Source organism: Alternaria postmessia (genome assembly GCF_024291825.1).
Source record: "Alternaria postmessia strain BMP 2775 chromosome Unknown scaffold_40, whole genome shotgun sequence".
NCBI classification, from domain to species: domain Eukaryota; kingdom Fungi; phylum Ascomycota; class Dothideomycetes; order Pleosporales; family Pleosporaceae; genus Alternaria; species Alternaria postmessia.
In genome coordinates, this window is record NW_026260113.1 from 122,107 (window position 1) to 145,276 (window position 23,170).

At 53.0% G+C, this 23,170-nt stretch overlaps 6 protein-coding genes across 6 annotated transcripts; 1 reads left to right on the forward strand and 5 right to left on the reverse strand.

Annotated features, from left to right (window-relative positions):
- Window positions 1–88: 88 nt before the first annotated feature.
- J4E82_006667 (uncharacterized protein) lies at window positions 89–1,400 on the reverse strand (the record flags this gene model as incomplete). The annotated part of the gene is made up of 4 exons (XM_051732923.1): window positions 89–747; window positions 794–1,090; window positions 1,155–1,206; window positions 1,257–1,400. 4 exons carry the CDS (start codon window positions 1,398–1,400, stop codon window positions 89–91), a joined length of 1,152 nt encoding a protein of 383 aa, XP_051587316.1.
- A 9,945-nt stretch (window positions 1,401–11,345) lies between these two features.
- VMA21 (vacuolar ATPase assembly integral membrane protein vma21) lies at window positions 11,346–11,767 on the forward strand (the record flags this gene model as incomplete). The annotated part of the gene is made up of 3 exons (XM_051732924.1): window positions 11,346–11,443; window positions 11,493–11,584; window positions 11,634–11,767. The coding sequence occupies 3 exons, from the start codon at window positions 11,346–11,348 to the stop codon at window positions 11,765–11,767; spliced, it is 324 nt and encodes a 107-aa protein (XP_051587317.1).
- Window positions 11,768–12,282: 515 nt separating this feature from the next.
- Window positions 12,283–13,452, reverse strand: J4E82_006669 (uncharacterized protein; the record flags this gene model as incomplete). Its single annotated transcript, XM_051732925.1, has 3 exons — window positions 12,283–13,076; window positions 13,132–13,209; window positions 13,263–13,452. 3 exons carry the CDS (start codon window positions 13,450–13,452, stop codon window positions 12,283–12,285), a joined length of 1,062 nt encoding a protein of 353 aa, XP_051587318.1.
- A 1,213-nt stretch (window positions 13,453–14,665) lies between these two features.
- Window positions 14,666–16,451, reverse strand: J4E82_006670 (uncharacterized protein; the record flags this gene model as incomplete). The annotated part of the gene is made up of 4 exons (XM_051732926.1): window positions 14,666–14,842; window positions 14,895–15,134; window positions 15,186–15,829; window positions 15,881–16,451. 4 exons carry the CDS (start codon window positions 16,449–16,451, stop codon window positions 14,666–14,668), a joined length of 1,632 nt encoding a protein of 543 aa, XP_051587319.1.
- A 680-nt stretch (window positions 16,452–17,131) lies between these two features.
- J4E82_006671 (uncharacterized protein) lies at window positions 17,132–19,029 on the reverse strand (the record flags this gene model as incomplete). The annotated part of the gene is made up of 5 exons (XM_051732927.1): window positions 17,132–17,647; window positions 17,698–18,351; window positions 18,396–18,526; window positions 18,579–18,861; window positions 18,913–19,029. The coding sequence occupies 5 exons, from the start codon at window positions 19,027–19,029 to the stop codon at window positions 17,132–17,134; spliced, it is 1,701 nt and encodes a 566-aa protein (XP_051587320.1).
- Window positions 19,030–19,834: 805 nt separating this feature from the next.
- On the reverse strand, window positions 19,835–21,654 carry J4E82_006672 (uncharacterized protein; the record flags this gene model as incomplete). Its single annotated transcript, XM_051732928.1, has 2 exons — window positions 19,835–20,912; window positions 21,023–21,654. The coding sequence occupies 2 exons, from the start codon at window positions 21,652–21,654 to the stop codon at window positions 19,835–19,837; spliced, it is 1,710 nt and encodes a 569-aa protein (XP_051587321.1).
- Between the last annotated feature and the right edge of the window lie 1,516 nt (window positions 21,655–23,170).

Sequence of the window (23,170 nt, forward strand, 5' to 3'; positions counted from 1 at the left end):
TAATGCCTTGCTCGGGGACGAGTAGTCAGTCGGATGTGTGGGCGCAAGTGGAGCTCATCCTTGTTCATGGGTATTTGTCTATTTTTCTTCAAACAGCATGATATGGCTCGTGATCCTTAGGGCCCTCAGTCGTTGCAGACGTCCGCCAACTCGCAGGAGTACTCAAGCTCGACACCCGCTGTGATCTCGCGTCTTCCATCTCGATCGCACTGGTGATAAATTGTGGATCGTTGTCTTCTCTCTGTTTCCCCAGACCGCCATTCATGTCTTCTTGACTTTCTGTACGTCGGAAGATATCCCGAAAGCCTCTAGGTATTTGTTGTTGTCTGGGTTCTGGCCAATAAGCGTGGGTATGCGAGGACTGTTGCGCTCGTGTGACAGAGCTAGGCCCGTATGGACTATCCGCACTATACGTGTGCGAGTTCCAGTTTCTTAGGCCAAAGACGCGTTGAATGAGTGGATAAGTGAGGGGCAAGTTGGCGCAGAGTATAGCTGTATATGACTCCCGGAGATACCAGATCGTCCACTCAGTCCCGAATGGGTTCGTAAATGAGTAGTACTTATTGAGAACTGCAGCAACAATAGTGAATGCCCCTATGCAGAAGATCACAAACAGTATAGTCTTATTCTTCTTAGGTAGACGAACTTTGAAGAGCAGCGGCATGGGTATGCTTAGGATGATCAAATCGCTGGAAATGTTGAAGACTGCGTTGGTGATGAGATGGTTGGTTGCTGCCGAACATTGTTCTGTTATCGTAAGTATTGTGTGAACACAGGCAGCAAAGTCACTCACTCGAATTGGGAGGTACTGCCCAATATTGGTTGAACGGCCTGCACCAAACCCCAAGATATAGTACTTCCATGACCACGAATGCGACAGCGACGTAGATAGAGGTAGCGACGACGATTTTGTGTTGCGGCAGAACGAGCGTCATTCGGTTGTACATTATGAGCAAGCAGGCCTTGACCAACCATATCGTAAGGAGTTGCATCTGCTCTACTACCAAGACGAGCTTGGACCCGTATACACGCATCTTGATCTCAGCCTTGGAGTATTGAGAGACATCGTCTCCAGGCGGTATCAAGTTGCCTACAGTTTGACATAAGAAATCAGCAGATGTCGCACTTGTAGATCATACATGGAAATTACGTACTACTAGTCTTTGCAATTTGATGCATGATAGCGATAAGCACTGTGTCTGTAGCCTTAGGTATCGATCAGCACCTACAGTCGTTCAACGTTGTGAATCACAAACCATAGCTACAAGAATTAGGTAATCATCCAATTGTAATGACTTCCATGATCCACGGTGTATTCTTCGCGAAATAAGTCGAATAATGACAACGACCCAGCAAACGCCATAGAAGATTCCAGCTTCGGGGTCGAGCACTCCCGACATGGGTATTTGGTTGGCTCGAGAGCCGAGGGAGTTGTGAAGTTCAGGAGTTGGGCCAGCAAATGGCGACTAGTCCGGGATTAGGTTGCTCAGGGCTTTGGTGGCTGTTAATTAAACGTAGTTGAAAGTATCGTGTATAGGTTTTGAGGAGCGATAGGGACCACGAGGGGTTGGAAAACAAAATAGATCGTCGAGAAAAAATGCCGAGCGCCCGGTCAGCAGCCGTGTTGTGAACCACGGGTGCAATCTCGTGAAAGGCGGGAGTGAATTCAGCAATCACTCGGCATTACTTTGTGATGTCGGGGGCTTTTCGTCACTGGTAGCTTCATTGACAGTTTGATGGGCGCTCTGGGATGTTGCTTGGAAATGGCGCTCTGGGGTATCGTTGTGGGCGGTCGCTCTGGGGTGGTCGCGTAGTGTTCCAAGTGGAAGTATTGGGGCTGAGGAGACAGCGCTCAGAAACTGAGATCCCCCGGACCCCAAGATATCAGGCTAGACACCAAAAGTGTCGCAAGCGCCACTTTTAACGGAGCTGTGCGTTCTCAATGATCTGCGCAATCGACTAGAGACGGACGTCGAGCTTCGACACTTGTGGGACTGGCGGTAGCGTTGGATTGGATGACGCGCTCCCGACAGCCTCAACCCAGGGCTGAGTCGTCCAATTCAAAGTCCGCGGTAATATCGCAATGTTGGTTTCTGACCGGAAACCTTTTGCGACGTTTTGTGGTACGATTGAAGAAGAAATGTTACAGCAAGTCAAATTCGTAACGGGGTTTTCGGCGCTGCTTCGGTGATTTTGCAGTGATGCAAAGTGCGACTTCAGGCGACCAGTATTCATATCGTGAGTATCTTATACCAGCCGTTAACAATGTCCCTGCGGGCTTGACTCGACGAGAATTTCCCTGTGACATTGCAGCGGAAAGGCCAATGCTCCAGGAAACTTTCGCGGCGCGTGTCAGCTCGAATGAGTGACATGTTTACGGGCCGGGCGGCAGCGCTATTTGACGCCTTTTGGGGGCTTAGGTTAGCCAATTGGCGGGCCGTGGCCGTGAGCGTTCAACTCACCACTCACCACCCGCACAATTATCGGCCTTGCTTCAGGCGTTCAGTAGGAAAAGTAGGAAAAATCGCGCAGTTACAACAAGCTTTCAGAAACCTTGTCGCAGATAAAGACGAAGGAAGAGCGCTGTCATGGGCACGCTTGGCGAAGGCGGTGTCTCCGCCTCACAAGCAGGGGCGAACGGAAGTAGCAGTGCGACGTCGGACACAGTCAGCTCAAAAACCCTGGAATGCAGGCACAGTAACCATGAGGTACGTCCGCACAGCTGACGACTCTTTACTACTATCATTGTCAACTATCAAACTTGCAATGCCCAGCGAAGAGGCAAGAAGCTCACTAGAAAAGTATTCAGAAGAAAATGGGAAAGGCATGCTTGTTTAGCAGCCATGATAGCGAGGCCAACACGCAGATGATCCTGAGAACGTTAAAACAAACCTGTGCGGAGAGCGCAACGAGGACCAAGACCGCGACCAACAAGATGCAATCCTTGAACGCTTTGAGCGAAGGTGCGGCCGTCATCTAGCGAGCGACATTGCCGTCGCCTTTCTTTATTCACGGAGCAAGGCAGTAAAGCAAATCATCGACACGCGAGTTGGACTTCATACCACCATACCCGTCAGGTCGGGGCCAGTGCTATCTCCATCAAGGAAGGCTTGAACAATCACGACCTCTGCCCAAGTCCACAAGATATAGACCGGATTTGATTTAGGCTTCTACAGCTTGATAAAGATCAGAGATCAGTCGGATCAGGCGATGACAGCGCTCTCAGAGATCAGTGCTACAACGCCAACGATAGGGATCTGTTGAATGTACTCCGATAACGTACACTGATCTACCAATACTAGCGCAGCTGTAGGATAGCAGTGAAGGCAAAGAAGAAGAGACGATTGGAAGAAGATGAAGACGTGGGTCTTGGGAGAACAACGCGCACCCGCCTCCTTCGCTGAGGCGTAATCTTCTACCGCCCACACAGCAAAGTCCAAGAATCGACACAATACCGTGGCCTATGGCTTCGTCTTACTACATGGACTGGAGTATGGACCATCCTGTCTGTATTGTCGAACTTGCTGTATTCCAAACATCTATATTCCTATTGTATACAATTGTGAATACCTGCAGGATACACCTTAGTAGTTGCCAAAGGAGACACAGGTTAGGAAACCCGAGCTTCCTTACATAAGTCTCTTCGGTTGTTTGTGTCTGGTCGGCTTTTCAGAGTAGGGTCACTCGGCATCGAATATTCAACGTAGCCTTGGTTTGCAGCATCGATACGTCCTACGGATAAGCTTTGATCAGCAGCATCTATGGGGTAGGCATTAGCGATGGGATCGACGGGCGGGATAACAGTTCATTGTGTGCTACTTGGCTCAAGATCAGTAATCTGCGATCAAAGCAAAGCAAGCGTATCACTGGAGTCGCCTGCAAAGTAGCAGCTCTTAGAACAATTTGCAAAAGATTACAATTGAGCATGAGCTGCTGAACTTACAAGGAAGGCATGCTCGTAGCTACGGTAAGCAATTCTCGACTGTTCGGCAGTGTCACCACGGCGATACCAAGGCGGAGCTTATCGCTCCTCCAACGCCATGTGGGAACCCACGGATGAGGCCGTTGTACGGAGGTCTATTCCTGATGAAGCATGTCCAGCCGTATCGCAGTGTTGTAGGACGTAAACCTTAGCGCTAGATATCGGAATGATTCCGTCAGAGCACCCGTGGATCCCCAATCTTGGTCAACGCAAACACAAACACAAGCAGGCTGCTTGTCTTCATCACCTACGAGTTTGACAGATACTCCTACGCCCGTGTCATGGTACAAGATGCTATCGATTGAACATGCAGTTGCCTGACCTCCTAGGGTCATCAAAGACAGCTTCTTCGCAATGTGTCTTGAGCTCGCGTGCCCCTGCCGGCCCGCGATCTCCTCCACACCTCCTACTGTCTAGGGTAGTCTAGCCGAACGCCGAACCGTGCACTGATAAAGAGATAGCATCTCGCTCGTCGTCATTCGCCGCGCAAACGCCTATCACCCATACTAATGGGTTATGACGCTGCTTTGGGCCGCTGCCCATGTGTTGCAGCATGGCTTCGCGTGTACTCTCCCGCTTGGTGTAGGGACACCCCGCTTACGACCCTGCTGCACAATGATATGCAGACTGGGGTATGGGCGTATATAGACGAGTTGCTGCACTTTGCGCGTTGCTAGAGTTCTAGTGTACCGGTTCGTGTCGCGATCTTTTCATTAGTCGGGTGCGTTCTTCGACTGCGACTGCGACTGCGACTGCGACGACGACGACGACAACAACGCACGTATGCGTTTTCCCTTGCAACAATGACGACTTCCCACCATCGGAACCCCTCCGTCGCGGAAGAACCTGTGACTTCTGTTCTTCCAGACGGCGACATACCTTACGATCCCACGCATTCTTTGAACCCGGATGAAGAGGTTCTGGCGGCACTTGGTTACAAATCCGAGTTCAAGAGAGAATTTTCCCTCTTTACCACATTCTGTGTCAGTTTCGCAGTTCTGGGTCTACTGCCCAGTTTCGCATCTACACTGTATTATGGCATGGGCTATGCAGGGACAGCTGGCATGACCTGGGGTTGGATCGTAGCCATGATAGGAATTCAATGTGTGGCTATGAGTATGGCGGAGCTGTGCAGTAGCATGCCGACGAGTGGAGGGTTATATTATGCTTCTGCCGTCCTAGCACCACCTGGTTGGGGACCTTTTGCTGCGTGGCTCACTGGTTGGAGTAACTGGCTCGCTCAGATTACAGCGGCACCGTCCGGCAAGTACAAAACCGTCATCCCTTGTTGATGATTATGGGCAAAGAGTTGACTGTTTGAGCAGTCAATTATGGAATTGCGGCCATGATACTTGCGGCGGCTAGTATCAACGACCCATCTTACGTCCCCACAGACTATCAGACGTTCTTGCTAACCGTCTTTATCATGATACTGCATGCCATTCTTTCCTCGATGCCGACGCGCTGGCTCGCACAATTCAATTCTGCTGGTTCGACATTCAACTTCATCGCGCTCGTTGTCGTCATCATCATGATACCAGCCGGCACAGACCGCACAGAACGTGGCCTTCCTCGTTTTGCTCCTTCGAGCGAAGTTTGGGGCACGATCTATGAGGGAACATCCTTTCCAGCCGGCATCTCAGTTTTAATGTCCTTTATCGGCGTTATCTGGACTATGTCCGGCTACGATTCACCGTTCCATCTTGCAGAAGAATGCTCTAATGCGAACATCGCTTCCCCGCGCGCTATCGTCCTAACGTCGGCCACCGGGGGTATATTTGGCTGGTTCCTGCAGCTGGTTGTTGCATACACTGTCGTTGATATCGACCTGGTCCTTGACTCGGAGCTTGGGCAGCCGTTCGCCGCGTACCTGATGCAGTGTATGTCGCAAAAGATGACATTGGCCATCCTTGCCCTAACCATCATCGCGGGGTTCAGCATGGGTCAAGGGTGTATGATTGCCGCAAGCCGAGTCACATTCGCCTATGCTCGTGATGATTGTTTCCCTCTGAGTAAGTACTGGAAGAGAGTCAACCGACATACTCAAACGCCTGCAAACGCCGTGTGGTTCAACTGCGCAGTCGGTATACTGTGCCTGCTGCTCATCTTTGGTGGAGAGTTGGCAGTTGGAGCGCTGTTCTCGATTGGCGCTATTGCAGCTTTTGTGTAGGTTTATGTCATCACAGTTAGATTTCTCTGCTGACAGCGGATAGCGCATTTACTATACCAATCTTCATCCGCGTCTTTTTCGTAGGGAACCGTTTCAGACCGGGTCCCTGGAATCTAGGGAAGTACTCTAGCGCAATTGGCAGCGTCGCATGCGTGTTCGTCTTGCTTATGATACCTATCCTATGTTTCCCCAGCATAACCGGAGCAGACTTGACGTAAGGCCCAACAGAACTTTGGTATCATCCCGAAAAGACTAACATATTTGCAGTGTTGCAGACATGAATTGGACATGTGTTGTCTACGGTGGCCCAATGTTGTTGGTAACGATATGGTGGTTCGTTTCAGCGCACAAATGGTTCAAAGGACCAAAGGTAAACATTGAGCACATGATGCTCGGACGAGAAGAGGCTGTGGTTGTCGGACAGGGGTCGGTAGACGGGAAGGATGGCGATAGCTCGTTGGGGGATGTAAAAGCGCCAGAGAAGATTACCAAATCGTGAGTAGAGGCTTCTCTGTTGGTACATGATGCGTCTGTTGCCTTGGGCGAGAGGCGCAAGAGAAGAGGTTTGCAGAATTCGAGCAAATGGACCTATGTCGCTATCGTGCTATAATCTATCTCATGTCAGCTACGACTATGTATGGAGAACATCCCGTACTAACCTCAGATAGCAGCTAGCGCGACAATGATGAGCGCCACAGCCTGTTCCTGAATGCCTCCTTGCCTATTCTCTACATCGTTGTAGATGTCTTGAGAGTCCCGATATGCTGTTGAACATGGGAGTTATCCGAAAATCGTGTGATAAGGGCACCAAGCGGGCAATTGCTATTACGAGGACTACACTGGGTAACTCGCCAATCACGCTTGGCCGCGTGACGTCGTCAATCTCTGATGGCTGTAGGTCATACAAAGATGGACGTTGGAAACTAGATTTCTCGACAGTTAGGTGACTGCGCACGCCTTACAGGAACACGGACGATGCTAAAAAAAATCGAATACATTTCTAAATAGCGGAACAAGCGGCGTGCTATGCGTCTGTATACAATGGACCTGCACGCTGCTGAAAATCTCCACTTGCGGAAAACCCGACTTGTAAACGCCAACGCTGGATGCCTTACTATACAGTACAGAGAGAACCACGTCCAACCAAAATTGCCTTTGATTTCAAGTCCTCTGCCACTTGTACCAACAAAAACCCGTCCCCTTCGTGATCCTAGAAGACTTGATCAGGCAGCAACATCCAGCCCCGCCTTCTTCAAGCCCTGCAGAAACTGCTCTTTAACATCCCCCTCGCCACTCGCCCCTTGGTCTACCTTGTCTTTATCATCAACCGGCAGCGCATCGAGCTGCGCCATCATCATCCTCTCCACGGCTTCAATACCAGCTTCCTCCGCTTTACTCAATCCACCCGCGGCCGCGGCATCGTCCTTCTTCTTCCCCTTGCTCTTCGCCCCATCGTCCGTATCTTCACCCTGAACCATCTTGTCCAATTCTAGTTTACTTACACCGAGCGCATAAATCTGCTCCTCGACCGTGCCCTTAGTGACTAGTCTGACCACCTCGACCTCTCTCGTCTGACCAACACGATGCGCACGATTCTCTGCTTGGATGTCATCCTGGGGATTGAAGCTCGAGTCGAAGATGATGACTTTGTTGGCGCAGGCGAGGTTGATGCCCGCTCCACCGCTCTTGGTGCTGATCATGAAAAGCTGGATGGATTCGTCTTGGTAGAAGACGTCCATGAGCGACTGACGTTCTTGAATTGGGGTAGAGCCGTCCATGCGCATGAAATTAATGTCGTGATCGTCAAAGACCCAGCCGAGGATATCCATAACTGAAGTGAATTGGGAGAAGACTAGTGCACGATCACCGTTTTCTTTGTACTTTTTCAACAAAGCAAGCAGTGCAGAAACTTTGCCAGAGTCCATCCATTCGTGGTCTTTGAGCTCATATTTCTTAAGAGCACGATACTTGGAGGCGAGTTGGTGGCATTGGTAGTCTTGATACAGCTCTAGTTCTTCGTAGATGATGTCTGGATTGCTTTCGGCAAACATGTCTTCCTTAAGGCAGGCTTTGGACATCTTTCGGATCTTATCGTTGTTGTATCGATGACGGAAGAGTAGGGGGTGTATGGCTGCTTGCCGGAGCTTCATCATGACGTTGGCGTGGTCCTTGACGGGTATGCCTGCCGCTCGGTCTTCAAGGATCTTGCGCTGCTTGGTCAGTTGCTCGTTGTAGAGCGTCCTCTGTGTATCGGTAAGATCGCAATACTCGACGCGAGAAGTCTTCTTCGGCAGGTGCTTGAGCACCTGTACCTTCTTTCGCCGAAGGATGAAAGGCGTCAGCATTGTACGAGCGCGTTGGATACGCTGCGCAGACAGCAAAGAGCTATGTGAATCGCTCTCCATCGTCTTGGCCTTGTGTTTGAATAAGATTTGCAACATCTCCTGAACCTCCTCCTGTTGATCGCCATAGAATACTTGTGGCATCAGGAAACCCAGGATTGACATGAGCTCTTGAAGACTATTTTGAAGTGGAGTTCCTGTCAACAAAATCCTGCAAGTCGCTTGAATCTTCATCAGACTCTTGTAGCGGATCGTGTTCGCGTTCTTAAGCATATGCCCTTCGTCAAAGATGCAAATTTCGGGCCTGCACTTTCTAAGGAAAGCCAGGTCCTCCTTCCTGAAGGTAAGATCGTACGTCGTAATGATCACGTCGCACGTCCTCTGCTTGATATTATGAAGAATGCTCTCTTGATGAGAGAACCGCTCCGCCTGTGATCCATAGTACGGCGTAAAGTTGATCGTCTTGGAAAAGCGCTCAAACTCACGACACCAGTTCTCCAGTGTCGAACCAGGAACGACAATAAGCGCAGGCTTCCCCTCGTCTTGCTCTTTAAGATGTGACAGGAATGCGATGATCTGGCAGGTCTTTCCCAAACCCATATCGTCGGCCAGAATACCCGAAGTTTTCGTCTTCCATAGGAGATTCAGCCAGTTGAGGCCTACGACCTGGTAGTCTTTGAGTTCAGTGTCTTCGTTCATATTCGCGGGTTGTGTCAAGAGTTTCGTGCGAGTAGCCGCCTTTCGTATGTTCTTAGACTCGGTATCGCTGCCATTGGCACTCCGAGGGGTATGGTAGCCTGAGTCACGAGAAGAGTTTGTGTCGCTACTATCGTCCAGACTCGTCAATTCAACACCATCTTCTGTAGAAGCACCAAAGATATCAATACCCCACCGTGCCATGCCTGCAACCATTGGCTTGCCTAGAGCTTCGCATTGTTGAACAACGGAATCAATCGTGGAGTATGCATTCCACATGCCCTCGGTAGATTCCACAAGGCGTTGGCCAGTCGTTATGCGTGGCTTGCGCGCCTTCTTCTTTCCCTTCTCCACTGGCGTAAGATCCACATGGACCTTGCGAACAGCGTCAAGAGAGGCGAATGGACGCTGCTTGAAAATCTCCTTGATGTCATCTTCTTTGTGGCTTGACAAGTCGACCATGGCTTCCACAGTACAGGTGTTGAAGAAATTCAACAAGGCACTCTCATCAAAGTTATTTTCCACCACTGAACCACCTGCATCCGAGTCATCATCCACAACAAGATCCGCAGCAATACCCTCATCCTCATCGGAAGAGACAACAATCGGCGCTTCCTTCTTCGGTTGATGTTGTGGTCGTTGGGGTATGGGCTCCGGTGAGGGCGAGAACACGGCCTTCTTGCGATCCTTGCCGCTCTTGAGTCGGCGCTTCTGTTTCGGTTGCTCCTTTTCAGGACTATCAATCTTGACTGGGCTGTTTTGGGTGGCACCTAGCTTAGAGTACTTGTTCTGTAGTGATTGCACAGGCTGCTTCAACCCGCGTTGCGCTGTCTTCTTCACGACTGGCGCTGAGATCTTACGGGCTACTCCTGGTGGAGGAGAGGAGCGGAGCAGCTCGTCCTCTGACTCTTGGTCCGCCAAATACTCGGAAGCATCATTGAAATTGCCCTTCCTCTTAGTCAAGGCGTCATGCAGCTGCTTGACAGAGCGATTAGGGTATATAGCCCTCAGTCGATTGACCTTGGCATACATGCCCAAGTCATGAATATCCTCCATGGTCATTTCCTTCTCTTCCGTCAAGTCTATAGGTATAGCGCGCGAAGGGCCTCCTTGCTGCATAGGCTTCTGTCGCTTGGGTGGCGTACTCGAACCGTATTGTTCTGCCGACCGTTTACGCGACTGATCGCTGCCGTATTTGAAACTAGACAGATCCCAAGTCGGCTTCTGTGGTGTCTCCTCAATCCGCGATGTCATGGACATCTCAATCTTGGACAAGGGTATGTTGCTCCTGTATTCCGACTCGTCCTCGTCCGGGTCGCGCTCCACAGGTGGATCGTCCGAGGTCAAGTCGACGACTGGCTTGCGAACGGCCTGCGGAGGGAAGAAGCCTGTGCCTGGGGGTGCCATTGGATTGCTGTAGCCCCCATATGGGCGTTGCGACTGCGAAGGCGACATAACAGGCGGCGAGGAACGCTGAGGGGCGGGCGAGGAACGCGGGACTTGTAATTGCGACGAGGAAGCCGCGGGCTGGACTGGGTGGGCACGTGGTGTAACTATAAGCGTGGGTTGCGTGCTATCAGACGGCGCCGCAAAGAAGGGAGAACGCTCCCCGAGGATTTGCGTAGGCTGTGTGACGTAGGTGTCTCGGTCCTCGTCGCTGTGGGGAGAAGCGCGCGATGCGACTGGCGGCGGTGAAGACGAAAGTATGGGATCGCGGCGATACATTTTGTAGCAGTAACTATGGCAGGCGGTTGAGCTGAACGGCGGACGTGGTGGTGGTGGTGACGGTGGTATCGCAATCGACTTTTGCCGCCTCGTTCGCACAAGTAGTAGAGCAGAGCAAAGGAAGACGCAGAAAACAATGGCTCAGGCGAACAAACAAAGGCGAAGGGTACTGGACAAAGCAGAGGGCGTAGCCGTACAGACTAAAACACCTGGTCTCCGGAGCGCAGGGAGGGAAAGAAGGGTTTGCCTTGTGACGGGCATGACCAAAAACAATTCACGCGTTCCGAGAACCACTTTACGCGTTGAGAGATTCTTGAGCTTGGACCTCCCCTGCCCTGAGCCTGTTCAATTACGTTACTCGATTCGGCTCAGGCAGGGCCCTGTCAGTCACTCACGGACAGAACACCACGACACATCAACGACTAGAAAAATGACGACCAGACGGATTGTCAACGAGGAGAAGTCGTCTCTAGACTACGATGGGAAGGGCGCTCCCGAGCCGTCCAATACCTCTCCAGCAGTGCCATCGTGAGTCGCCTTTAGTAGAGACTAGTACTGCGACTGACAAGAACCACAGATCGGTTATCTGGAAGTTGATGAGCTTCACCTTTGCCATGATCACGCTGCCTATCGGCACGTACTTCTTCACTGTCAACTTTGTCTTCCAGGGTGAGTTGTTCCTGTGTGTCGTGAAATAGGACGTATTGACTTTCTCTAGGCAACGCAACATGGGCGGGTGGTTTGGCAGCACTCATGGCAAATGTTGTCTTGATCGCATACGTTGTCATGGCATTCAAGGATGACCAGGAAGAGATGCGGGAGGAAGCGGAAAAGTCCAAGAAGAAGTTGTGATTCTTGCTGGTGCATGGAAACCAGGGTTGCAATGCATGCTAGGAGAAGCCATTCCAAGGAGCTTGTTCTTGCGAGTTGTACTATGAGTACCAGAATCTACTCTAAAGATACACACAAACTTCTGTATCACGTCTCACGAAAACGAGCTCCTTGTTATGGAAATACAATAGGAGACTTAGTGTGAGATCATCACGGCATCACCACAATCAGATGAAAATGTCAATGTTGCTCATCAAACCATTATGATTACCACATTACCAGCCACTCAAAGAGCAAGCTTCTACTGTAGCGGCACCTTCCAAACCTACAAGGAGTGACAATCGCGGTATATACCCTTCCCGCATCCCCAAAACGCCGTAGAAACGCCATCATGCTGTATACGCAGGGTGGCGTAACAGTGGTTCGACCAGAGGACTCCAGAGCCCATGGTGAAGACATTCATTCATCATCATGGCAAGCCCGCGTCGTAGAAGCTAGCCGATGTACTTCTTCCACCTGGCCTTCAACTTCAAGGTCTACTCTTTGCTGAATCGCCTCTTGAACCAGCTCTTGCGCTTGTCGCCTGCATCGCTGCTCTTCTTAGACAACATGGCCGGCCTCGTGTTCTCCGTAGCTGGTGGCCCGCCGCCGCCGAGTTTGATTGGTGCTGCTTGCGCGGCATGTTTCGGGGGGGGTGGTGCCATGCCGTTTTGTGAAGGCATGCCGTGGGCTGGCGGTGGTGGCCCCTGTGCATACTCCTCCATAATGGGGCCTCTTCCGAATCCATTGAATCCGTATTGTGAGCCCATATCTTGTTGTGGTGGTTGCACGGGGATGCCTCTTTCGATGGAACTGTTCTCGCTATTGCTTGGATCGTTTGAGTATGGGCCGTCGCTGTGGCTTCCATTCGAGCCGTTGGTGTTTACTGTGTCGCGCGACTGTTGGTAGCCGTTCATGGGGTAAACACCTTGCTGGCTTTGTCTCGTGTTCCATCCCGGGTCAGACTGCATGCGATTGCCGTATCGCAACCGCGGTGGTCCGCCCACAGGTCCACCCTGCCCATAGCCATCGGCGTAGCTGTCACGTTGGGTTTGTCTTTGGGGAAAGTAGCCGCTGGCGGTCGAGAAGCGGTTCTGGTCGTTGTATCCGCCGCCGCCGCCGTAATAGCTGCTCCGTCGGCTTCCGTAGCCGCTCATGACATCAGTCTGGTCGGCGCGCATTGATTGGGCGCGTCGTCTGTATTCGCCATCAATGGCAGCCTCGAATGAGCGGATTGTGTCGAGCGGGCGCTCCCATCGCGAACGTGTGGGGTTGGAGAGATCGGGATCGGCTGAGGACGATTAGACGACGATGGCATGGCATACAACGGGGAGAGGACAACTTACCAATGGGGTTACCGGCCGTGTCGGTATGCTGGAAGGAGCGCAGAGAGGCGAGGGTGGGCTTGGTGAGGGCCTCAGCGACTGGGCAGGCGGTTAGCAGAGTGCATGTGAGCGCGGCGATAAGCATGACTTACTGGGCTGCTGCTCATTCATGGCGGCGTTGGGGTTCGCCTTTGAGTTTGGATCGTAGTGGTCGCTGGCCTTTCTTTCGTGCTTGGTTTTGGACGGGCTCTTGGGGGTTGCGTTGTCGCGGCTCTTGTTGCTCTTGTTACTATGAAAGCTGAGACCGCGCGGGCGCGATTGCTGCTGTGTCGCTTGCTCCATTGTCACAGCGTCGGGCGATACCCAGTTTTTTCTGCGGAAAGTCTAACAAGCTACGGCCAACGAGGCTGGTGAGCGGGTATTGCGGAGCTTGGTGGGAGCGCGATGTGCACGTAGCGCGCGGCGTGGGTACTGCAATGAATAGCTGAGACGACGGGCGCGACGTCGCAGAAGCAAACAGGTAGGATCAAGAATACAGTGACGATGCAAGTGATGAAGATGTGGAGTGAGACGGAGAGTTGAGCGGGTTAGAACGGAATAAGCTCGAGTGCGCAGCTCGACGCGCGGTGGCCTCTTTCACGTTGGGCACTCTTCGTCATCAACGGCGCGGGCTATGCATCCCGATTGGACTCTTAGCCCATGCACGACTTCTGAAACGCGCAAGCTGGAGACCTGCCAGGACACGGTGCAAGCCTATCTCTTATCGCCCTCTCTGCTGCTGTGCATATGCCATCTGTTTCCCAGCCTTCACCACCCGCTTCACACGTCAATTGACCTGCCAGGACGTCGACAGCTACATGTTCTGCACAGCCTACCTCGCCACCAAACGCCCTCGTATCCAGGCAGCTCCCGTTAGCATTAGCAAATTTAGACAGCTTCAATAGTCTTGCTGTTCTATGCGGTCTAGCTCCCCGCCAGCGCCAGCCATCCCCATCATCTCCAACCACAACACAACACAGCAGCACAACACTACACCATTCACTCTGCTGCATCCCACACACTTCAAACAGCCACCTGTCAACTGACTGCACTGCACAGTCTGCCCACGACTGCACCGCATCTGCTTACATATAATACTCGTTCTGCATCTCGCACCAAGTACAGCTTCCCACGAATGCTAGGTCCGGTACACTAGCTACAAGACTAGCCGTATAACCGGATGCTGCATGAAATCGCATTGGCAAGCCTGCATTCTGCCGCTTTCGAAACGCGTAAATACCACTCAAGACATGTTAGAGATCTGCATCTATACAAGTGCCACCTCGAATGCAAACATCATTATGACATGGGTGATGCGCGGGTATGTGGCTACTGTCATCGCCCGCTGTTCGGAACCCTGTTCCAAGCCACACGGCGGTTTTTGGCTGACATTTCGTCCCGGTTGAGACTCATCAACATGGCCCTCACGCGCTGACATGCTTCAATCACTCATGATTCCGACTTGGTTTTTTGTGTTCCATGATATTCGCTAATTCGTTTCTCTCTGTCCTGTCATCTAGCTGTGTGTAGGCATGTTGACCGACGCCTTCGTCGCGACAGCATCCTCACTCCTCCACAGACTTGTCACAGTCTTCTGTTGTGTGTAGAATTGTAGACCAGGCTTGCCGTAAAACGTGTTCGCACCACCGCCCGCAACCGACTTCTTGTTACCAGTGAAGGAGAACATGGGGAGCTGGCTAGTATCAGTGTGTGTGCCTAATGCTGCTGATTCAAGAGAAACTTACAGGTACAGGAATGGGCACGTTGATGCCAACCTGACCGGCCTCAATCTCACGCTGGAAGCGGCCAGCGGTCGCACCCGAGCGAGTGAAGATGGCGGTACCGTTACCGTACTCGTTGGCATTGATCATGTCAATGGCTTCGTCGATGGTCTCGACGTTCAGGCAGACAAGGACAGGGCCAAAAATCTCCTCAGTGTAGCACTTCATATGCGGCTTGACGTTGGCGATGATGGTAGGACCAACCTACAAAGTACTGTCAGTGCAATGTCAACATCACACTTTCAAAAGACTTACCCAGTTGCCGTTGGCGTACTTGTCAGACGGGGGCTTTTGACCACGTCCGTCAAGGAGGATAGTTGCACCCTCCTCCTCGGCGCTCGCAATGAGGTCTTCAATCCTTTGCTTCGACTGTGGGCTGATAACAGGCCCGAGATCCGCACCCTCCTCGAAGCCACCGTTCATGGAGAGTTCTTTTGCGCGCTCGGCGATTTCAGGGACCCAGTCCTTGGTCTCACCGATCATGACTAGAGTGCTTAGAGCCATGCATCGCTGACCAGCAGCACCAAAGGCAGCTCCGGCAATAGCGTTCAACGCATGGTTCTTGTTGCAGTCGGGAAGGACAGCAGCGTGGTTCTTCGCACCCAAGTTGGCCTGAACACGCTTGCCTTGAGCCGAGGCGCGCGAGTAGATGTACTCTCCAGCCTTGTTGCTACCGACGAAGCTAATCGCCTTGATGCGAGGTTCGTCGATGATGAAATCAACCGTCTTAGCCGCACCATGTACAATGTTGATGACGCCCGGAGGGAAGCCAGCCTTCTCAGCAAGCTCTGCAAGTATCATGCAAGCACCGGGGTCGCGTTCCGAGGGCTTGATAACGACAGTGTTACCGGTAACAGCGGCGATGGGGATGGTCCAGAGGGGAATCATGGCAGGGAAGTCTGTTGTAGCACATTAGTACAAACCTCATCTACCACCAGTCGTGTACTCACTGAATGGGCAGATGGCAGCCACAACGCCCAATGGCTCTCTGTAGCTGCGTGTCTCCATGTCCTTGGCGACCTCGAGGACTTCGCCAGTCATCTGTGTCGTGATACCGCAGGCAGTCTCAGCAACCTGTAACCCACGGAGCACATCACCACGTGCATCCGCAAATGTCTTGCCCTGTTCCAATGTAATGCTAGCAGCCAACCGATCCCAGTTCTCGCGGATCAAGTGTGTGTATTTGAACAAGATCTGCTGCCTGTGAAGCAAGCTAGTCTCCTTCCATGGCTTGAATGCTTTCTCAGCGCTGTCCACGGCGGCCTTGAGCTCCTCATCTGTGCTCTGGGGCACGCGTGTCACCAGGTTGTTGGTCGCGGGATCATGCAGATCAATCCATTGTGTCGCTTTTGAAGCCACGAACTTGTTGTCGACAAAGTTTTGTGTGTCTGCAGGCGATTGAATTGGCTCGTGGTTCATGGGGTACGACTCAGTCGCTGCAGACGATGCTGGCTTCAGGTGCTGAGCAGTGGCGTGCAGCCGCCGTGCGGCAACTTTACTTTGGTTGACTGGCGACGACATTCTGGCACATAGAGGAGCTGCGCGAGGAAGAGACGAGCGGGCGGTCAGTCTTGGGAGGCGTGCGAGCGCTGTGCGGGAGAACATGGTGCAAGTCAATTGCCGGGTGTGCGGAGCAACGCAAGACGCAATTGAAGTTGGACAAGTTCTCTGGGTAATCAAGACATGGAAATTGAACGAGATTAGAGAAGAGTCCACGTCGCTTGCGGCTGTTAAGGGAAAGCGATTCCGAGCTGCCTTTTGGGAGCTGTTGCCGGAGCTTTGGAGCTGGGCCCCACTCCCCCTCCCGAGGTCTATGGATATCGAAGGCTTATCCACAACGCCCTCTTCCGCGGCGGCGTGTACGGCGTTTGTATGGCCACTTCTCCTATGTCCGGTTATCACGTATATACTCCATCTGGATTAGCTCATATACATGTTGGCACGTAAAAGGCTTGTTGATGAAACTGAATGTATTCTTATACTCCCATCCTGTACCCCAGGTGCTGCGTATCCCATTTTAAGGAGCAAACGCTCAATACATAGTCATAGCGCCGTGAATCTCAAAATGATATGATACTACAAATCAGGAATCCAATTGCGGAGGGTCGAGGTTATCCTCTGATCCGACCCTCTGGTATTCTGTTCCCAACCCCTACTTTCTTGGTGGGATACTTTACTTCTCACGCCATGGTTGCGACTACCTATGAGGCGTTTGATCGAGTGGTGCGCTTGTTGACCTCAGCCTGAGCCTTCTCAGCTCCAGTAGCGACAGCCTCAGCAGCCTTGTCCTTGGCATCAATGGCAGTCTTCTTAGCCTTGTTTGCCTGGGCCTTGAGCTGTTCCTGCGAAGGTGCAGCGCCAGAGCCAAGAAGGACAGAGGCGAGGATAGCGAAAATGGTGACAGCGATAACACCGATACCGCCAGCGACCTCAGGAACGAACTTGACAGCCTCAACGGGGTCGCGCTTGGCGATCTCGATGAAAAGGTTCAGCTTCTCCTTGACGTAAAGAACTGGGTCATCCTTGAAGACAAGGTCGGAGGGCGACTTGGGTGTGTCCTTGGGCTTGGGCTTGTTGGCCTCCTCTTCAGCCTTCTCGGCGGGGTGCTTGAGGTCGAACGTCTCAGCCTTGAGCTTCTCAGCATCGTCGATGGAGTGGCCAATGTAGATGTTGTCGAAGAGAATGTCCTTCTGCATGGTCCAGATCTCGAAACCAATCTATGGCACGTTAGCAGAGGTTCTGTGAAATTAGGGTAATATCAACTTACAGCACCGATGGGCTCAAAGTTGGCAGGGGTCTTGTCCTCGAAGTAGTCGGGGTTGGCAATCTTCTTGGGAGCCCAGACACCCTTGTAAGCCGGGTTGTCGATGAAGGGAGCGGTCCACTTGCCCTTGTAGGCAGGGTTCTTCTTCATAGGAGGCTCCCACTTGCCACAGCCAGAAACTTCATCGCACTTGGGGTTGGGAACGGTGGGAGGAACCCAGTCACCGTCTTCCTCGTCATCCCAGTCCTCAGGCTTCTCAGCCTCGGGGTCGGGAATGGTGGTGGGCTCATCCTCAAGCCAGTCCTCAGGCTTGGTGGCCTCCTCGTCGACAATCTCAAATGGCGCGTCCTCGTCCCAATCCTCGGGCTTGGTGGCCTCGGGGTCGGCAATGCGAGCATCGTCAACCCAGTCTTCGGGCTTTGTGTCGTTGGGGTCGTCAATCTCTGCCTCGGGGTTGACAGAAGGGGTAAAGTCCTCCAAGAGAGTACCGTTGCGAACGGACTCGCCGTCGATCTTCATCTCGAAGCTCTGGTCGGGCTTGACGATGAGGGTGTAGAGGCTGGTGGTCTTGACGATACGGGCCATGGGAGGGTTCTTGAGGTGCTTCTCCTCGTACTCGCCGGTCTTGGGGTTCTTGTGGCGGAAGATGAAGTGGACCTAGAGAGTCAGCTTGGTTCGTTGAAATGTCAGAGAAGCCGTACCTTGTTGGTAGCACCGCACTTGTCGGGACCGAACATGATGATGTAGGGAGACGCGTTGGAGAACTCCTCAGCGTGGAGAGCTGCGTTGTCCTGGAGGAGCTTCATGTACGCACCACCGCACTCGAGACCGTCTGTACTCTTGTTAGAACACTCGGATGATTCAAAGATCAGTGAGTAACATACCCTGAAGCTTAACTTCGTACTGAACAACGAGGGTGTCATCCTTGTTGTCAATGGCCTTGGGGAACTTGGCGGAGATGGCATGGTGGGCAGCCTTGTCCTTGATGACCAGTCCCTTGTCGCCCTCCATACCCTTGAGTACGGCAGGCTCCTCGACGGACCAAGTACCAACGTATGCCCACTCCTCGTCGTCGGCCTTGACGTCCTTCTTTGCGTGCGAGGGGTTCCATCGGGACTCCCAGTCGTCGGTGAATTGTTCGAGGAAAGGTGCCTTGAGCTCTGTGGGCTAGATTGTGTTAGTGCGATGGCTTGTCAATTGGCTATCCCAGAAACATACAGTAAAGGTAGGCTTTGCGACCGAGGTCGAGGAAGACGCGGGTTCGGAAGAGCTGGCATCGTCTGCGCGCGCAACGGCGGCAGCGAGCGCAACGGTAGCGCCAATTGCAAAACGCATCTTGCTTGCCTGCTGTCTAGGGTAGAGCAGAGGTCTTGGGTGAGGTGGAGGTGGAGGTGGAGGAGAAGGGTTCACGGGTTAATGGGTAGGGCAAGGTCCTACATAAATATGCTAGTACTGTGAAAGCCAGGTGTCTTTAGGAAGGCGTGCGGGCACATGCAGCTCTCCACTAGGGCCGCAGGCGCGCCTGCTGCCCCATGCTCAACGGCTCTGATAGATGATTCTGGAATTGCTTCACACAATTGACAGCTGGCCTGATCTGATACACTTTCACTCGGGTATTCTGCTGTATGCTTTCACGTCGAGTTGGCGCTCATTCTTGAAGCACTTGCTTGAGTCTGTAATCGCTCGCTCCTTGTTCTTTCCGGGGCTCTTAGCACTGTCACTAGCGCACAGGGCAAAAGAACAACGTACTATGTAGTCGCAACCCCGGATCCACAGTTTCCAAAGATAACAAACTCTATTCATTGTGATTCTTTAGATTTCAAGGTGGGCGTTCCAGACATGCCACGATGTGAACAACAAAATCCACATTGATCACGCTCATGCGCTGTACTACCGGCACACGAAACTCGCATCACTGTATAATGAGTACTGCTGACTAACGTATGTGGTATCGATTGTAGGTGAGCTATATCCATAGTCGCACCAAATGCATGTGGCCAACGGCGCTTCAGTCAAGGTATCCCAGAACTCCGCCGCCTAGCCAGGCCGTAAGATATGATGTGCGTATGTATGCTACCCGTCCAAGTCCTTCCCGTAAGAGTAGTACAAGCCGCGAACGCCATGCGCTAAAGTCAAAGTGCTAATTACTCCATGCCGCATTCCAGATGACATGCCCTATGTCTCGTGCAGTATTTACTGTGTCAACAACTCTGCCTATTAGAGTGGGTGGCAGAGGCTCTTCTTCGTCGCCTTCGAATGGCATGAACATGCCCGACGGTGTTCTGCGAAGGCCTCCACTTTCCAGTGATGCCGACGACCCACTGCGTCGTAATGAGTAAGGATCCGAGGCAGTCGGTGTACCGGGCCTATTCGTGCCATAAGCGCTAGAGGGCTTGAGGTATTCCTCGCTTTCTTCGTCGTCCTCCTCGAGCAGGAAATTTCGTGATGGATTCGACGGCTTCAGCGTCTCGGACGAAGGCGATGGAGACAACCCACTACGCGATTTCCATACACCAAGGGAGTGGGACTGTTGTGTCTCAGTGACGTCGGGTGAATCTGTCCGATACTTGAGCGTCGTTGATGGGAGTTTTGCGATGGTCTTGTTGTCAGTGCTGATGCTGACAGAGGAGGGCGTGCGTGAGAGAGGCTTCTTCCGGCGAGATCGCTTCATCATGACGACGCCTTCATCGGACGAAGAATCATTTTCCTGGTACTTGGCCCAAGGGTTGTGGTTGCAGTCGTCCTCTTCATCGTCGGCGTCTTTGCACTCGACGGCAATACACTGCTCTACCTTGTCGTCGAAGCGAATATGCCGTTTTTCTCCGTGATCGGGCGTGTGCAGTCCAGATGTAGATTTGGAGGAAAAGTAGTCCGTGCCTTCCCAAAGCAAACCTCGGGACATGGTGGAAGATGTGGGGAAGTCGGGGGTGACACGGCCGATGATTGGTCGGGGCCTCCGCAACTCCAGCGTCACACCGGTTGTTTGCTGGGCCTGCACCGACTCGGCAGCCTGCTGGATTAATGACGATGACGATAGTGACTTTTGCAGCATCGCTTCTGACATGCTGCGCTTCTTGAGGATGGGCTTCTTGACGCCATTGACGAATGAATTGGTCTTTGACAGGCGGCTGGCTGGCTCAGAATTTTGCTGTGAGCAAAAGCGATTCGAGGCCGGCTGCATGGGTCCGTAGAGCCATGTCACGTCGACATCTTTTAGCCTGCAAGATTGGTTAATACAGCCCAAGACCAAAAAACCTGCAAGATGGTGCACGGATGGGGGTGATCGGCACCCCTGCCGAAGATGCAGATCGAAATATTCGGGACTCACCAATTCAATGTTTCGGGCGACACCGTCTTTAGCTTAAACTGGGCCTTGGCCCACGTTCGCCACGAGGCATTTTCGAGCCTGGAGCGCTCGCCGTAGACGCTGCGGTGCTCCACAATGTGCCGCCACGATGACCAGATGTCCTCTTCTCGCCATTCGTACGAGAGGTAGTCGACGTGGTGCGAGGGCTCCTTGCGCACAGCCGTGTCGTCTTCGGATATGGGCATAGGGTCGGGTGTGGTCATGGGCGTATCGGCGGTGGGGAAGGCGTCGGCGGGCGAGGGCGAGGGCGAGGGAAGGGAGCCCGGTCGCATGGCTGCACCTGCAGGCTTCAACGAGGCCACGTCGCCAGGCTTGATGCCCTTTTTATACTGCCGTGCTGAGCTGTAGTTGGGAAACGACAGGCCATCGTCGTCGCTGCTGGACTCGTCCGACTTGTCGAGAGAGACGCTACTCGAGGGCGTCGAGTGCATTGACGATGTGCGTGAGGAGCTGCTCAGCGAGGGCGAGCGCAGGTCGGGCAGCGAGTACTGGTTCTTGCGGATGGGGCTGTACGAGTCGTAGGCGAGCGACGAGGACGAGGGGGAGCGTTGGAAGGGCGCGTTGTCTCGCGGGAGCGACAGCATGGCCGTCATGTCGGGCGGGCGTGGGTCAATGCCTCAATATCTATCACAGCGTGTGCCAAACGGCCTCGACGAAAGTTGGCTGGCGGCTCGGTGTCGACATGCGGCTCGTGGCGGAGAGTGGCTGCGGATGCTGGCTGTGTGTATATATGGGGCTGCTGCGGGGGAGCAACTGCGGTGGTGCCTTTGCACGGGTGACGAGGGACGGGTGACGACGCAACGGCGTGGGTGAATGCAGTTGTTGAGGGCAGACTGGTCGTAGGAGGCGCGGCGGAGGAGATTGTCGACAGGCTTGGATGGCGACGGCGATGGTGCGAAAGCTTCGACCTAGAACCATCAACCGCAGACCCAGTAGGCTTGCGGGGTTGCGGCTAGCCTGGGAATTTCACGACCTTGGAACCTTGCCTGAGGATCCCCTGCAAACTGCAAATGATAAGCCGCCTGGTACCGTCGACGCGGCTTTCACCACACACCCCAGAGCCTGCCTCAAAGGACCGACCGCTCCACCGCACCGCGTCGAGCAAGACGTTTGCCGGCCATGCACAGGCGCTGCAGCGCAGTCTATCGAGTAGCTGCAGCAGAGGCTTCGGTTGATCGGCCTGCAGCCCAACAGAAAGAAAGACGAAAAGCCTAGACCGTTGCTAATCATTCTCGCGTGGATGCGCCTCCTCGCGTCCTCTGCGGCACACGGCCAGGGGTGCCTCCTCTCCGACGTGCGTCCGGCCGTTGCTGCACCTCGAGCGCGCCGAAAGGGTGCAACAGAGGTTGCGGGGAAGCCTTGGACCACGACGGCTGCTGATGATGCGTGCTGACTTTGTTGACTCCACTCGCGCGACCGTCGCCGACAGACATGCCAAAGCCATCTGCAATGCGACGCATCCCCCACTCGACCTGTCCTGCACGTTAAACTAGCCCTCCGTCTAGCTTCTCAACACCAAGCCAGTTCCCACCACGACCTCACCGATGCTTCACCATATGACGAACACCGTCCATGGTACTCGTCCAAACACCTGCTCCTCCACATGGCCGTCCGCTGCATCCCTCGCTCGGCGCATGGGGATTTTGTGGAGAATGACGTTCTCCCCATCGATCGGAGCTTCAACAACTCGAGTAAACCGTCTTCGACTTCCAGACAGCCTAGAAGCCTGTTTGCGCAAGATAGCATCAAAGCACGCACATCGTAATAGAAAAAACACGCATGGCGTCTGTATCAAGGGCCCCTGTCCCATGCGTAACGCGTCCTAAACGTATTCGCCTTGTTAAATGCCATTGTTTTGACAAAGTAAAGGACTGCAGCAGTACCTTTACGCTACGTTTCGGTGTGAAGGTCGAGCTCCAAGATGCCCTTCTGCTAGTTGGCCCCGTGCTAATCATAGCTCACCCTAGAGCGAGCGAAGAACAGGCTATCTACGGGTATAGAGTGGAGATGAGATGGGGTTCAAAAGTAATCATATGCTTAGGGCCTTGGTGTAAACATCAAAAACCCGGCTTGTTAAACAGCACTCGTGCCCTCTCCTTGCCCTCTCAG